This window comes from Cuculus canorus, chromosome Z (genome assembly GCF_017976375.1).
Source record: "Cuculus canorus isolate bCucCan1 chromosome Z, bCucCan1.pri, whole genome shotgun sequence".
NCBI classification, from domain to species: Eukaryota; Metazoa; Chordata; class Aves; order Cuculiformes; family Cuculidae; genus Cuculus; species Cuculus canorus.
Genome location: NC_071441.1, coordinates 18,648,370 through 18,663,447, shown reverse-complemented (window position 1 = coordinate 18,663,447; position 15,078 = coordinate 18,648,370). Strand labels below are relative to the sequence as shown.

The window sequence follows — 15,078 nt, the reverse complement described above, 5'->3', positions numbered from 1 at the left end:
TATGATGGTATGTTGTACCCGGTAGTGACAGCTTTTTGGGTGATGGAAATATTGCAGTTCTGGTGTGATTTTTCTCTTATGGTACTGTCAAGGCAGAATTTTTTTCTGTTGATAGCCAGTGAATTCTGACATCCTTGGTTTTCATTAGACTTATCCCTAGTTCCCTCTGGAATATGAGAGATGTCTGAAGTGTTTTCTAATCTAGGGATGAAGAGGAACACTTCTTGATGGGATACAGAGAGGATAAAGGGTTGCAAATTTAGAGGAAAAAATAAGATAGGTGCATGTAACTTTGAAGAGCTTAATATGAGGGGGAAAACATGTCACTTATGAAAGCAATTAAGAATTACTAATCAGTGCTTTGGGTTGGGATTCTTATTAGCAGAGTAGGTGACTGGGAAATTTTGAAACTGCTCTGTCCATTTCTCCAACAGTAACAAACTTAAATTCCTCTTTTAGTATACTTGCATAAATACTGTTTATTGCTCTGGTTTTTTATTTGGCTTCAAGGCAGAGGCTGCTTTATTTCTTTAAGTTCTTCTTTCCCTCCATGTTGGGAGTGTATCACAGAGTATGACATTCATAAGTTCATATGTATTTTCATTCTGCAAGCTTCAGATTCTAGCCACATTCTTTTCCCTAAGACAGACTTTCGTAATGTGTTTTTAAACCTTTATGTAAGTAAGACTTAATAAAGAATACTTAAAATTTGATCCTTTTTTTACTTGCTCTAATACGTATGTAATTTGAGAGGAGTACATGGTCTTTGGGACATTAGGTCCAGAGACTCTGTGCACTGAAATTCAGCTTGACTAAAACACAATTTATATAAAACCTGTACACTGTATAAGAGATGGCAGTCATCAGCAGAGATCCTTTTTGAAAAGGAATTGTACATTTAGAGGTTCAGATAGTGAAGGAGTCTTGAAGCCCTACCATTTGAAAACAAAGAACAGTGCTTGTCTTTTACTCTTGTTCTTTACTGTGTACCTTCCTGCTGCTAGTCTGACATTTCACATGAGTGTCATCCCTCTTTCTGTTTCTGATTTGAAGTAAAATTTTAAAAATTGCTAGCTGTGCAGATATTATTCTGAATGCAGAAAATAAGATCGCATCTGCAATTTGAGTATCTTCTCATTTTGTGATAAATGTGGATAACCAGAACGGGTGAGTTTAAGTTGTAATTTAGCCTAGTATAGTGTGTAATAAGGTTTGAGCTGAACTACAGTAGTTTTTTAATTATGCTGCTTAGAGTGATCTGTAAAATTTTTGTAATGTCTTTTGCTAAGTGCTTTAAGTAACCAGAGTCTTCCTTTGAGGGGAGAGGGTCTGGCTGGTTTTTATTTTTCATTTTTTAACGATTACTTTCCTCCAGACAGGTAATGAGTTAAAATGGCAGTAAAAACTACCTACTGGTACTAAGCCTTAAAAAGTGCACTTAACCACTTGCTCAGGGCGTATGGAATAAAACATCTAGGCAAAGTAATTTACAATCCCGTTTGCCTTTGAGGATAATGCAGGGCAGGGCTGAATAATGAAAGTATTATTTCCTGCATTTTTGTCAATTCAAGGTCCCTACTTAAGCTATCCTGGAAAAGGCAATGAAGGTCTAGAATTGGTTTCATTTCTTGTTTGCTGTTTTGAATGCCCTGGAAACAATGGCTGTAGGATCATGCACTTTGTATCACATGGTTGTGGACTAGAAGACTCAAAGCAGAGAGGAAGTTGTCTGAAAATATTGTGTGATTTTTTTGACCCTGAGTGAATCCAGTAACACAGAAACATTGGGTTCATCAGTTCGACATACACTCTTCATTAAAATGGCTTCCATTCAAATGGGGTCTGACTCAAAAAGTCTCTAATTGATATTGATTCTTGTTGCACAAAATTGTGGTTGATATATACAGTATGTACATAGTAAGCTAACCACCTGATTTAAAGGAATAATCTCATGAGAAATTTCATCTGTCTTCTGTTGTCAGTATTTTTCAAATTCATCTTTGTTTGGCCTATTTATTTAACATTCTAAAACTAGTATATTACTCTAATAATTGCTTTTTACAAATGGGAAAAAAACTTTGAGGAGTAAAACACTGTGCTTGAATGCACACTGTTTAAGTATATTTAAATATATTTCATTGTGGTTTTAAAGTGTAGTCCTGGGTTTGACTAGGAAAAATACAGTACTGATATTTGTCATTCATAATTAATACTGAAATTAGTCTGTGCTGTGAGCTTTTTTTGCTTTATGAAAAGACAATAATAGGAGAGGGGATGTTTCTAGTAGGCTGCTGGCCAGACTGTGGTACTTGGTCATCTCTCGTAGAATTCTAGGATTTTAACAAGTCTGTAATGAAATATTTTAGAAAAATAAATCTAGCATAACTGAAATCTGAAGTTGCCTATATATTCTTATTTAGAGGTATCTATCTGTACAGCAGGCAACTTGAACTGCTCCAATACTGGAAAATTTAATGTACCACTCAATTATTATTCTTTAGCCCAATTTAAAATAATAGATTGGGAGTGAGGTCTTAATGCAGTGTAACCTTTGGAACATTAGAAATAACCTCTTTCCCTTCTGAAATCAGTGTACAGTAATGGCATCAGTTCTCCCATTTCACAGCCAGACATATTCTGCCTGCATTTAAAGTTTTTGTATTTAGCAGTCCTGCAGTAGCTTGTACCCCTCTGTCACACTGTTAACTTCCAAGACCATTTATATTTTTTGTCAATTCACAAAAAAATTAGTCTGTATCTCAATCAGTATTGACATATATCTATTTACATTAAATCACTGTGTTATATAACACTCCCTCATAAAATATAACTTACTGTGTTATATAACTATTTATGTTAAATCACTGTGTTATATAACTTATGTTACGTCTACCTTAAGTGTCTTTTCCATGTTTAGAACTGGCATCTGTCTCTTGAAGGGATTTTTTTTGTTGTTGTTGGACCCTTGTACTCTGTTCCATGATCTGATTGCTTTTTCTTTCAGCAGAGGCAGTCCTCTCTTCTCCCCATGACATGCCTGGTTTTTTTAGTTGGTATGTGTATTTGCAACAACTCCAAGCACAGAGGCAGATATTGTCAGGTTGACTTCATTAAAAGCTGTTACCAAACTTCTTTGAGGAGTAAAACATGTTTAATCATTAAAATTTGCTGTGAAGATTATTAGTATTGCTTCAGTATGGTTTAATCCTATTTATTAGGGACTGTAGACCATGGTTTGGGAGTTGTTACCTTGAACCTTAGTAGCTTACTTGCACTGGTTACTTTTATAAGTGTAACTGGAAAGCAGTGCTTTCAAATTTTATGTGTACACAGGGTAGGATACTTAATAGTTGGTTCCCATAGTAATTCTGAGAAATACATATTCATATATGACTAACTGACATATATTGGAAAAGTAGTTAAAATATATATAAAAGATACAAAGAATTAGCGTTTCAAGAACCACGATGATGAATTTCTAAAGCTTGTTTCTCTGTGAATAAGGCAGAAATGCTGGCTTAAGTATAAGTATTAGTATAAAAAGATGACTCTGTAGTACAGGGAGTAATGGAATTATTAGTAAAATGTTTTTTAGTTTTTTTTAGAAAAAGCAGCAAAAGTAGCTGAAATTGCAGTTACAGTTGGAAGCATTTCTTTTTCCTAAACTACAGTCAGTTATTTGATAGGGTAGAACAGTTATGTTTTTTCCTTACTATTTCAACATCTGTTGAAGGAGAATCGGTACAGAACATGAGAGCACCACAGTCTGTAAAAGCTATGCAAGACATGCTTCTGCCTAGAAGAATTTTCTTATCGCATAGTTTCTTCCTTCCTCTCACGGAAGGAGAGCAAGGTTTTCAGGGAGGTATGTATGTAGCTCAAATCCAATTTTTAATTTGTCCACCAGGTAATGCAGTCTAGCCCGACTTTGAGAAAAGTGTGTATATAATATTTCATGTAACTCCTGACTAGTTCTCCCTAAACTCTGCATGGAGCATGAACTTCTGTTTCCTTCTGTGGTTTTCCATTTTACTTCCCCTCTGTCTGTGACAGTACTGTGCTTTTGACGTCAACACCATATGCTGGGAGTTCATACGAAAACTGTTACTGCCAATTATTTCAGTGGAACAGTCAAGTAGCTCCCAAGCAATTAAGACTGGTCAGAGTCTGAATTTTCTGATCAGAGTGCACCCTTAAAACTTCTGTCTCTCCAGAATCCTGTGTTCAAATGGGCTTGGACATTTGCGAAAATATAAATCTCACTGTCATAAAAATAAAAATTAAGGAAAGATAGGAATAGCCTTAAAGGAATTCTTGTGTTTTTAAAGCAGATAAACAGGATTTGAGGAAACTATATTGTTGGAAACCATTTCTATATGAATATAGTCACAAAAAAACCACTGTTTTGTTTTAACATGGTGTTCAGTGTAACCTGGTGGCAAGAATTCCTAGCCACAGCTTGGATTCTTTTCCCAGATTCCAGCAGCTTGTCCTGTGAACATGATCAACACATCAGTTCTGGGTGCCTGTGTTTCCATTCCTACTCAGTTGTCTTGTCAACTGATAATGCATGATTTTAGGGGCAGAATCTGTTTCTTATATTTGTACAAATATTCAGTCTAACACAGTGGCTTTATTGGACAGTATTTAATTTGGGTCTGTGTTTCTTGCATGGCAGTTGTCTTTAAACTGTTTTGTTTAACCTCCTACTAAACACGGGTACATAAAAGTACTCAAGTAATCTTCCAGAATGTGTTAACTAACAGTGCACAATATTTTCTCAGGTTCCAGTAGCCAGAGCCAGTATTCTCTGGCTCATTGGCGAATACTGTGAACGGGTTCCGAAGATCGCACCGGATGTTTTGAGAAAGACAGCCAAGAGCTTCACTAATGAAGATGACCTTGTAAAGTTGCAGATCTTAAATTTGGGTGCAAAACTCTATTTAACAAACTCAAAGCAGGTAAGCTTAAATTCAGAATTATACGTATTTAGAGCCAGGGTGGATTTTATGCAGTCTGTATAGATCAGTGGTGATTTCTTATATATAAGTAACAAAAACTAGTCCATGTTATTCTATGAAGAAAAGTTGAACATCAATTTTCAAGAAATCTAATAGACTGAATCTAACCTTGAGTCTTTGAGTATGTGCTAGATTGTAAATATCAATGTAGTGATGAGATTTGCCTTTTTCTTTCTTGGGGAAATTGTGGATTTTCTAATTCATGTAATTAGTAAACTTTTGTAAACTGTATTACTAGTATCGGATAGGAGATTTTGCAGATATGATTTGCTTTTTTCTGGATCTGAGACCAAAATTTTTGACAGAGTACTGTCAATTTGAACATGAGATGCTTATTTTTGGTTCAGGATACCTAAAAGGAGATACCAGCCAAAAGCTTTATAATGTCTTTCCACCAGTGCTCCTCTTGAACATAGTAACAGTTTTCTCATATTCTATATTTTTTACTGTTGCACTTCACCGTATGGAGAGAGTGGGTTATGGTCACCTCTAGTAATAAAGAAAATCTAAAAATGTCAGATGGTACAAAAAAGGTAAACTTAGATCTCCGGCCAGCTTAAAAACAATAGCTGTATGAGAGTGCTAACTGCCTCATTATTCTCAGTGATAGCACTGTGAACTTCATCACTCTTTGGCTATGGAATATAGATAGCATCTTGACACTAATTTTTCACTGTAATTCCAATTATTGCTATAGAAGGTTGTAAAATCAAAGATTTAGCAGAAATTCCTTGTTTGAGATGTATACAATTCCTAGGCTGCTAGACCTCTTTGTTTTACAACAACTTGGACAGCACAGAATCTCATACCTCTGCAACTGTGATGCCTTCTCATTCCTTAATAGCTACATCCAACTGTAGAACTTCCTCTGTCTGAGACTTTATTCTGTAGGGCAAATGGGAGACAAACTGTCTTGCCATGCATTCATATATAAATTGATGCTTGTCCTCTGATTATAGTCTAACATGAGGCAGCTACAAAACATTGCTTCTTTCTGTCAGTGCTCATCTTGATGAAAATGCTGACTAAACTAGGGAAGGATTGGTTTGATTTTCTAAACTGTCTGCTTTTGACCCATTAGATAATGTTTACTACTTTTCCATATAATTTTTCTAGTTTTATCCTAATTTTTCCACACCGTATTTTACCAAAAAATCCATTGCCCACAAAAAATGATTTCCGTTATGCTCTTTTTCCAATTTCACTTCTTACTACTTTTAAAATTGTCATTATCAGTGTTTCATAACCCTTTATTCAAATACAGTAATGATGATAAATCAGAAGAAACTATCTACTGAGATTCTTAATAAATTATGAATTTCATCCCAGAGTGTTTTCCTCTTTTAGTTTTTGAGTGTGCAAAAATAAGTTTTCTGCTGAAGTGTTCAAGCTATTAATATACAAAATTCTAGCAGAGTAGGTTGATGACTTGCCTTGATTCAAAACTCTTTCCAAACTAGAATGTGATAGTTTTAGCTGGCAACACTTTCCTTGTGGCCACGTCCTTATTCCTGGGAGTAATTTTTCTTTGCTCGCTTAGTATTCAAACATTTATTTCTGGAAGGACTTCAGTTTCTAAAAGGTCCAGCCATTTCTCAGTCTTAGTTTTATAAAATGAAATTGAAGGCAAATATTGTGTACTTGACTGCTCAGTTGTCAGTCTGTCCATCTCTTCTCATACTCATATTTACTCCCTCCATATGCCACTCCACCATACAATACTTTTTGGAATACTTTATTCTTTTCAGCCAGCCAATGAAGTTGTCAAAATCACAAACATACAATGTGACTTTATTGAAAAGTAGTGGTGAGATAACCAAGAGAGACTCAACACCAACTAAACAGATAAAGAGAGCTCTGGCTCCAGGTGAAGGAAAGGCAGGTAAATCTGATCTGTTAAGTCTGGTTTGGAGGAAAAGCACAAAATTCTGGAGTAAATAAGAGTTTGGAGGGGCGTTCCCTTTGTGTAAATATTTCGTTTTATTTGCTGGTCATTTCCTTAGGCATACGTTCAAACGCTTAATGCGGGATATTCTGAGGAATGCTTTTTAAGATGCAGTATTTTTCTAAGAACTTACAATTATCACTTAAATCCCATGATCACCCTGTGAGTTTCCAAAGGCTGTTCATAATTTAAGGAAGACTTGCAGGTTCGATCCTCTCTAGATAAATATGTAATAAGAACAGGCTTTTCTCTAATTGTCAGTGTTGTTTGGTAAACTTGCTTCCTTTTTTTTCATCACCTGGGGACATAAGAATCCTTATGAATGTGCTAGATAGCTGTCTAAATGGAGCTTCTAAAAGAGGAATTGTCAAGTAGAAAATGTCATCTAATTGTCTTAGCTGTTTCTTGCATATAGCAGGAAGAATAAAGAGATTTTGATGGGTTTCTGTTGTGTAACACAACAGGAGTCCCACCGGAAAGAGTAGTCCTAGTGCATAAACAGATATGCCAAACGTGGTTTAGCCTTATGTATCCGAAGAATCGAGTTACTGCCAGCTAATTATATTAAAGAATGGATAAATAGCTTTTTTTCTCCCATCGTAGAGCCTCGTCTGTTGGTGATACCAGTGTTATAAAATTTTTCAGGTGGGCATCTAGCAAAAGGCTAATTGCAGCTAATGTGGGATAAGTATTAAATTCTAAAATAGAATGATTGCTGCTAGAAAATCCTAGAAATGTTGCTGAAGGTTGACTTGAAGTCTACTTCTCATATTAGTCAAAACAAATGTTATAAAACAGTGGCAATAGAGTCTACCAGTATGGGGATAAAAGAAATTATACTATGCCTATATAATGAGCATGTCCTGATAACAGGCGATGTTGACGTATGATAATAAATGTATTATATCATATATCAGAATACTTTGTCTTTCTGTTTTTTGAAGCAGTCATAGTGTGCAGATTCTGTCATAATTCACCAAACTGATGTGCCTACTCAAATAATTTTCAGATTTTTACAGATATTCCTTTTTTGGAAAAGCTGATGTGTATTCAATAGTTTATTTTTTGGTTTTAATTAATATTAATTGTTCCTATTAGCTACCTCTATGTAGAAAAGCTTTGCTGCTTGTTTATTTGCATTGCCATAAGACAAGAAAAAAAAATTGTTTTCTTCCTGGTTTCATGAAAACTATTTATACTATGTCGGATACTTGGAAGATGACTTCTTGGAGATAAGGAACATTCTGCCATATAAATTTGTTGTGTCTTTATCTGTAGTGGATGATATGGAAAAGATATTGTAAGGGAGAGGAAAAGGAGGAGGAAAAGGGGAAGGATTGTGGAGAAAATGATCCCATCAAAGAAAACACAGTGTTTCAGGATGAACTCTTTATCTAATTGCATCAGTGCTTACTGAAAAAGTGCCTACAAGGCCCTCAACTTTTTCCATCCCTATAGAAATTCAGAAGTGAAGACCACTGTGTTTTATGACCTGTTCTGCTGAGCTTTTTGCCATGACAGCAAGGAGTCTTGTTTTGTTTTACAGAGGTAAAGTGATGGCAAGGGCTGCAGGAGGCATCCTTGATTTAGTTTAATTCGTCCTACCTGGGAACCCTCCCTTCCAATTCCATTTACGTTGAACAGCATGAGTGCAGATTACGCATATTCTGTATGATGCAGTTGTTTAAAATATTATACCCTGATATAGAAATAGCTGCCAATAAGCTGCGAAATACACATGGGAAGGTTTTCCCTTTCCCAGAGCTAAGACAATACCTTAGAGGAAAAATCATCTTTTTACAGAAACCATTCTTGGGTATCAGGGAGAAAAAAGAAACTAAAAGTGTTGCACTGAAAGGTTTTTTTTGCCTACACTTTTAGTATTATTCTAATGTAATATGACTAATTTCTTCAAATCTTTGGTACCATAGAGTATTTTGTGAAATGTTTGCATACATTGCATTTTATGTGGTTGAAACTAAAATATTTTCTGGTTTAGTGTGTATTTGCCTTACAGGAGTTAATCAGTATTCTGAAAAAGTATGTTTACATCTCTAGAAAAAAAATTAACCTACATCCTCAAGTTAGAAATTATTAAACTGAACTATTCTTAGCAAATTGCACAGCACTGAATTGACTGATGAGGTTTTTTTACATGTTTTTCCACTGACATAATTTAAACTCTGTTATTGTTATAAAAATATCATGATAAAAGAGATACATATGCAACGTTGTTTCTTTGTATAAAGAAAAAAGATTCTCTTGACAATATATTTTTAACCTGTGTTATTCGTCCATTCTGCGCTGAAATACTAAAAATTTACTTCCTTGTAATGGTATATTATTTTTGCTCTTTTTCATGTTTGCTTGTATATAAAAGAAATGGCATACTCCTTTCAAATGTGCCTAATGGATACAAGCCTGTTCAGTGCTTTTGTTCTGGTTATGCTATGTTATTGCTAAGATACTGTGAAAGTCTCTCTGATTTCTTATATTCTCTTTCCATTTTTAAAAATTTAACTGAGTTATTAAAATTTTTTAATACAAGTTAATATTCTCAGACCTCAAAATTAGGAAGTCCTATTATGCTATAAAAATCTGTGACAATATAAGTTGCTCCCTTACATAAATAAATAAATGACTGATATTACTGGAGGCTTTAAGCTTCAAGAAAAAATGGAAGAAGTCTTTTATCCTGGTTTTTAGAGGGCATCAGCAGCTTGCTTTTATGAAAAAGTAACAGCTAAATGCACTGCAAATAATTTGCAGTAATCCAGTTCAGTGATTCATGTGTCTGCTTTAATGGATCATAATTCAGGATAAAGTAACTGAGTGCAGTCAGAGTGCAGACACTGCTTATGCCAGGGACAGTATCTCTTCATAAAACACACCTCAGCAGAAGCAGTTTGCCAGCCCCCTAATACCCTCTGATGTTTTGATGTCCTGCATATTTTTCCGATTAAGTTTTGAGTGCCATGTTTTTAGTTGTATTTCCACATTCATTATCCTCACGTAGACCCTTCAGCGGGTTTGCCATATATGATTATTTTTTTAATGATGCCTTTCTTTCCACTTCAGCAGTTTAATAATCTAGCACATGGCTGCTTCTCAGTACTCAGCATTCACCTCCCCAATACAGAAGAGGACATGTGCTTTGGCTGCAGAATTCCATTTGCAGCTTTAGAAATGCATATTCCCTGTGGAACAACATTTGTTTGACATAACCATTCATTTTTATTACCTCTTTAAATATGTTTATCCAGAGTTATCAATAATCATAAATAACTTGTATTCTGTTCTTGTCCTGTTTTTTTCCACAGACAAAATTGCTTACCCAGTACGTATTAAATCTCGGCAAGTATGATCAAAGCTACGACATCAGAGACCGTACAAGATTTATTAGGCAGCTTATTGTTCCGAATGAGAAGAGTGGAGCTTTAAGCAAATATGCCAAAAAAATATTTCTGGCACAGAAACCTGCCCCATTGCTTGAATCTCCATTTAAAGGTATAACTGCCAAAATCGTTCGGTAAATACTCATTGTGTAAAGGAATGTGGCAGCCTATTCTATTTCAAATATGCTCGCAAATTGTGTTACTTAGCAAATACAAATGATTAATATGCAAGGATACCCGCTCTGCTTACTTGCTTTTCAGCAAGCAGGGTTTGCGTGGTGCAAACATAATGCATTTCTCTGATAAACCCTGACAAACTGATCTATTTCTATTCATGTGCATTTTAATTTGATTTAAATAACGGAAGGTGTGTCTTCTGAGGAACACTACTTTTCAGTTTAGGAAAATGGCTCTAGTATTTTATCTGGACTTTAATAGAAGATTCTTAATGTGAGTATTGCAGATGTTTTGTGAATATGAAATAGATTGAATCGCAGTAGATTAAGTTTTTATTATTTTTCCCCAAAGTTACAGTTTTCTCTGTGTTTTCACTATCTTTTTACAACTAAGAACCATTTTCTGTCTACTTAAATTGAGGTTATCAGGTTATATTAATTAAAAAAGCTCTGTTATTGTGATGATTTGCAATGTTAATTTTCATACTTACTTAGTCCCAGTTTTGAAGCTCTAAAAGGAGCTCCATTTTGAAGAAAAACTATTAAAATTCTGGATGTGTTTGTGCCAAGACATGTATATGGATTGTTTAACTGTGCTGTCATTCTTAATATTCACAGTAAAGTAATTTTTAGAGAAGCTACATTTCAGAGCAACACCTCTAAACACACTGACTGATTAGCTTTTTTATTGACCATTATGGGGGAGATTATTGTAATCTATGGACTGAAATCAGTTTTTTGACCTATGAAGAGCTTCCTAGTTTATATTTATTCCATGACATTTGAGGTAATATAATGGCGATTACCTTTAGCCCTGATTAAGATTGCTCTTTGTGGTAGAGCTCATGGTGTTTGTGTATTTCTCCCCTCCCCCCCTTTTTTAATAGATCGGGATCATTTCCAGCTTGGCACCTTGTCTCACACACTGAACAGCCAAGTCACCGGCTACCTAGAGCTGTCCGACTGGCCAGAGGTGGCGCCTGACCCCTCTGTCCGAAACGTTGACGTAGCTGAGTCGGTACGTCAGCATCATTAAAAGTAAATTCACTGAAGGCACTAGTCAATATACAATATTAGCCTAAAGTACAAGTATTTAAATACTATGTGTATGCTGTACTGGAAAACGTTGACACTTGTGATGATTGTGTTGCATACTTTAACTTGAAAATGGAACATTTGGAAACCTGCACAATGCTTACAGTTTTCTTTTCAGTGAAAGAAGTGGATCAACTGTAGGCCATTTCTGCTTTGCTCATGGATTAAGTGGGCTTTTTTCTCCCTTCTGTCTCACTTTTGATTTCATATCAGTCATCTTCACTGTGCTTCCATGTGTTAATTGCTGTTAATGATGAGTGTAGGTGGACTACCGAAGTGGAATGTCAGCAGGAGGTTTATTTATTTACAGATCCAAGTCTAGACAGAAAAAAAAGTTGGTAATATAAGCAAAGGGCAGCAACAAGGAGAAAAACTATGGATGTTTCTAAGTGTGAAGTTTGGTAGAGAACAGGGTTTACATTTCAGATCATCTAGAGAGAATTAGGCAAGTCTGTAATAGGAAAATGTCATCTATTGGTGCACTAGTCGTTTGTTGACATTACAGGGTGTGCCTGCTTCTAGCAGTAGCTTGTTACTGGATTGTGAAATCTGAAACTAAGCCATGTTCTGGTACTAGAGTTGTGATTTATGCTAATAAATGCCAGTGAAACAGAAATGTAAATGTATTGAACTATAGTGTGCACAGAAATGTAAATGTATTGAACTATAGTGTGCTGATGGTGCTCCTGGAGATATGTCATTGTAACAGGTATACCCAGAAAAGCACATGGTCCTTGTCATGAGCCAGCTTCTACAGTAAATCGCACATAATTAATTTGCTTACAAGATATTGGGCATAAAATGCATAGAGAAAATTCTAAAAGATAGGTATGATTTGCACAAGGCTGTGGACAGCATTATGATAGAACAAGCATTTTTCCTCAGTATGCATACAGACTTCTGAAAGCTTTTATGGGGAGAATCTGAAGGTAGTCATCTCAAGCAAGGGGTTATTAATGATAGTGTTGGCATGAAAGAATATGTGGAGGCACGTTTGTCCATAAAACCAAAAATTATTGCAGGAGATTGAGTGAGTGAAGAAACATCCATCTACAACACAATAGAAAACATCTCCCTCCAACCATTTGAACTTTAAAACAAACGTGAAAATCCTTTCTTCATGTTTTTTTGCAAGTGTTCTTTTTTGGAGAGTGTCTCATTGTCATTAATTCTGTGGTTCCTGTAATACTATATGTGCCTACACAATGTATGTGAGTGAGGTTCTAAAGCTGCAATCTATAACTGAATTGTCACTTAAATGCAAAAGAATATTGACTTTTAAAAATACCAGTTGCTGGAGCATTACAAAGCCTTAGCAGCTTTTGTATTTAAGGGGAAGCCAGTTTTTCTCTAGAGCCATACACACTGCAGGTCACTGTTAGAGCTCTTTCTAAAGTTAATCTTACTGATTAAGAGTAGTCACTAAGGAGACCTCTATCACTCCGTTGGTGTAGTTGTCTGCCTGTTTGGGTTTTTTCCTAGCCTGAGTTTTTCTTCTTTTCTGGATAGAAGAAAAAAGTCTGGCCAAAGTATTGTCATGTTCTGGTGTTCTCTTGATGGTAAGAATTACTTGTATTTGTAGAACTGCAAAAGAAGTAAAATATAATTTGTCTGTGGCTGCTAGAACTTCTGTTGCTGTCTGTGTCCACTTTTGCTCTCTCCTTAAGAATTGGGATAATAAAGGTTGTGACTAGCCATATTTACCCTTCATTCTAGACATAGCCTATACTTGGGGGATCTAGAGATAAAACTGTAAGGATTCAGGTTCTTTTGGCATATAAATTTATTTATTACTACTTATGCTTTTAATCTGCCTTAGTGAATCTTTTTCTAGACTTAGTAATATACATATCTCACCTTTTATAGTTACGTAATTAGTTCTTCTAATTGTGTAAAGTAAGAAAAGTTTAATAGTTTCTCATGACTTGATTAGAGGATTTATTTTAAAACTGTTTAATACTTCTACTCTGAGTAGTTTTCTTTGCTGTGTTATGTGTATATTTTTGTATTATTGGTCCTAAAAGTAAACTTAAGTTGAAATTTATTTACAGGCAAAGGAGTGGACTGGAATTCAAGATAAGACTGAGAAAGGGAAACCTACTGAAAAGTTCTACTCTGAATCAGAAGAGGAAGAAGATGAATCTGCCAGCACCAGTGCATCTAGTAGGTGTTTGGAAAGCAACTTGCATCTTTACTGCCTGACAACTGTGTCTTCAGATCTTGCCACTACTTCAAAAGAATTGGGAAAAAAAAAATAAATAAAAAAATAGAAAGCTATATATAAAATTAGGAAAGTGGGGGAAAATTTTAGGCTCGCTGTAGCTGTGCAATAACTGCTAATATTACAGATATGGCTTGTCTGTTTACTTAATGAGTTACTTTATTTTGTTTCCTAGTTAGAAAGGCTGACATGCTATTTTCATCATGCTTTGGGTCTAGTAAGAGTAATGAGAGTTTGTAAAAACTGTTAAAACTAGAGGCATCTAACTTTTTGTGGGAAGAGTGCCTATATGCTTGATTGTTGGGAACTATAAGTCTTGAATGTTTTTGGAATTCATTGTTCTTGAAGTGCTGATTTGATAGCTTTTGCTTCTGTGTTGATCGATAGCCAAACTTGTTTTGTGTAGTCTTCCAATAAATTGTGTTATAGTATAGCTCTGAAATTCTACACAATGTTTTCTATTTATTGTAATAGGGGTGATAGTGCAGAAGATAACTGATAACTGCTTATCAAGTTCAGTGAGCAAAGGTTCTGTTGCCCAGTGTCCCACTTAATGCCAGGTAGTCAGTTCCCTGAGACAGCCATTACAATAGCTGAAGAATATAATTTTCCAGGTCCAGACTTTAGACACAGAAAATGTTTAGCATTAGAGACTTAAAACAATTGTCAGCATCTAGCTGAACGGAAGAGGGGCACCTTAGAATCTGGAGCTTCTTCCCTCTCATTCCTAAACTGAGGAACAGTGTGGAAGAAGTGCCTAAGAATTATATCGCTTAAATTAATGATCTCTGAAGCAAGAAAAGAATATATTCACTTCGGATATTTTAGTATTTGGTAAATATATGACTAATTAGAGGAGAAATAATTTGTTTAAATGAGTGATTCAAGGATCATCACTATCAGTATTCAAGAACAGATTATCTAATTAAGCAATTGGCTGAAAAGATAATCTTGCAGTTAAGTGAATGTATAGATTAGAGAATTTGAGGTCATCTCCAACTCCTGATAGGGTTATGTATTTTTGAAGACTCCACAAGCAATTAATATCTTATTGAGCTTTCTAATATGATAAAGTGTAATACTAAAGGCTGAAAAAGACAGTTTTTGAACCAATAAAATGTTGTAAATGTGAGGGGGAAGTGATTTTCTTGCCTGATTTTGATGCGGAGTAAAAAATGCTAAAGCTTGCAATTGGATCTTCAAACACCAAAAACAGTATTTTAAT

At 35.2% G+C, this 15,078-nt stretch overlaps 1 protein-coding gene across 3 annotated transcripts in view; it reads left to right on the top strand.

Annotated features, from left to right (window-relative positions):
- The window catches only part of AP3B1 (adaptor related protein complex 3 subunit beta 1), a 164,863-nt gene that overhangs the window by 78,398 nt on the left and 71,387 nt on the right, over nt 1–15,078 (top strand). For all 3 annotated transcript variants that reach the window (XR_008447714.1, XM_054053905.1, XM_054053906.1), the window contains exons 15-18: nt 4,785–4,961; nt 10,287–10,473; nt 11,425–11,555; nt 13,684–13,795. Coding sequence is in view for 2 of the 3 variants with exons in the window: in XM_054053905.1 (XP_053909880.1) it covers nt 4,785–4,961; nt 10,287–10,473; nt 11,425–11,555; nt 13,684–13,795 (607 nt within the window). In the remaining variant the exon portion in view is untranslated. The remainder of the gene's footprint in view (nt 1–4,784; nt 4,962–10,286; nt 10,474–11,424; nt 11,556–13,683; nt 13,796–15,078) is intronic.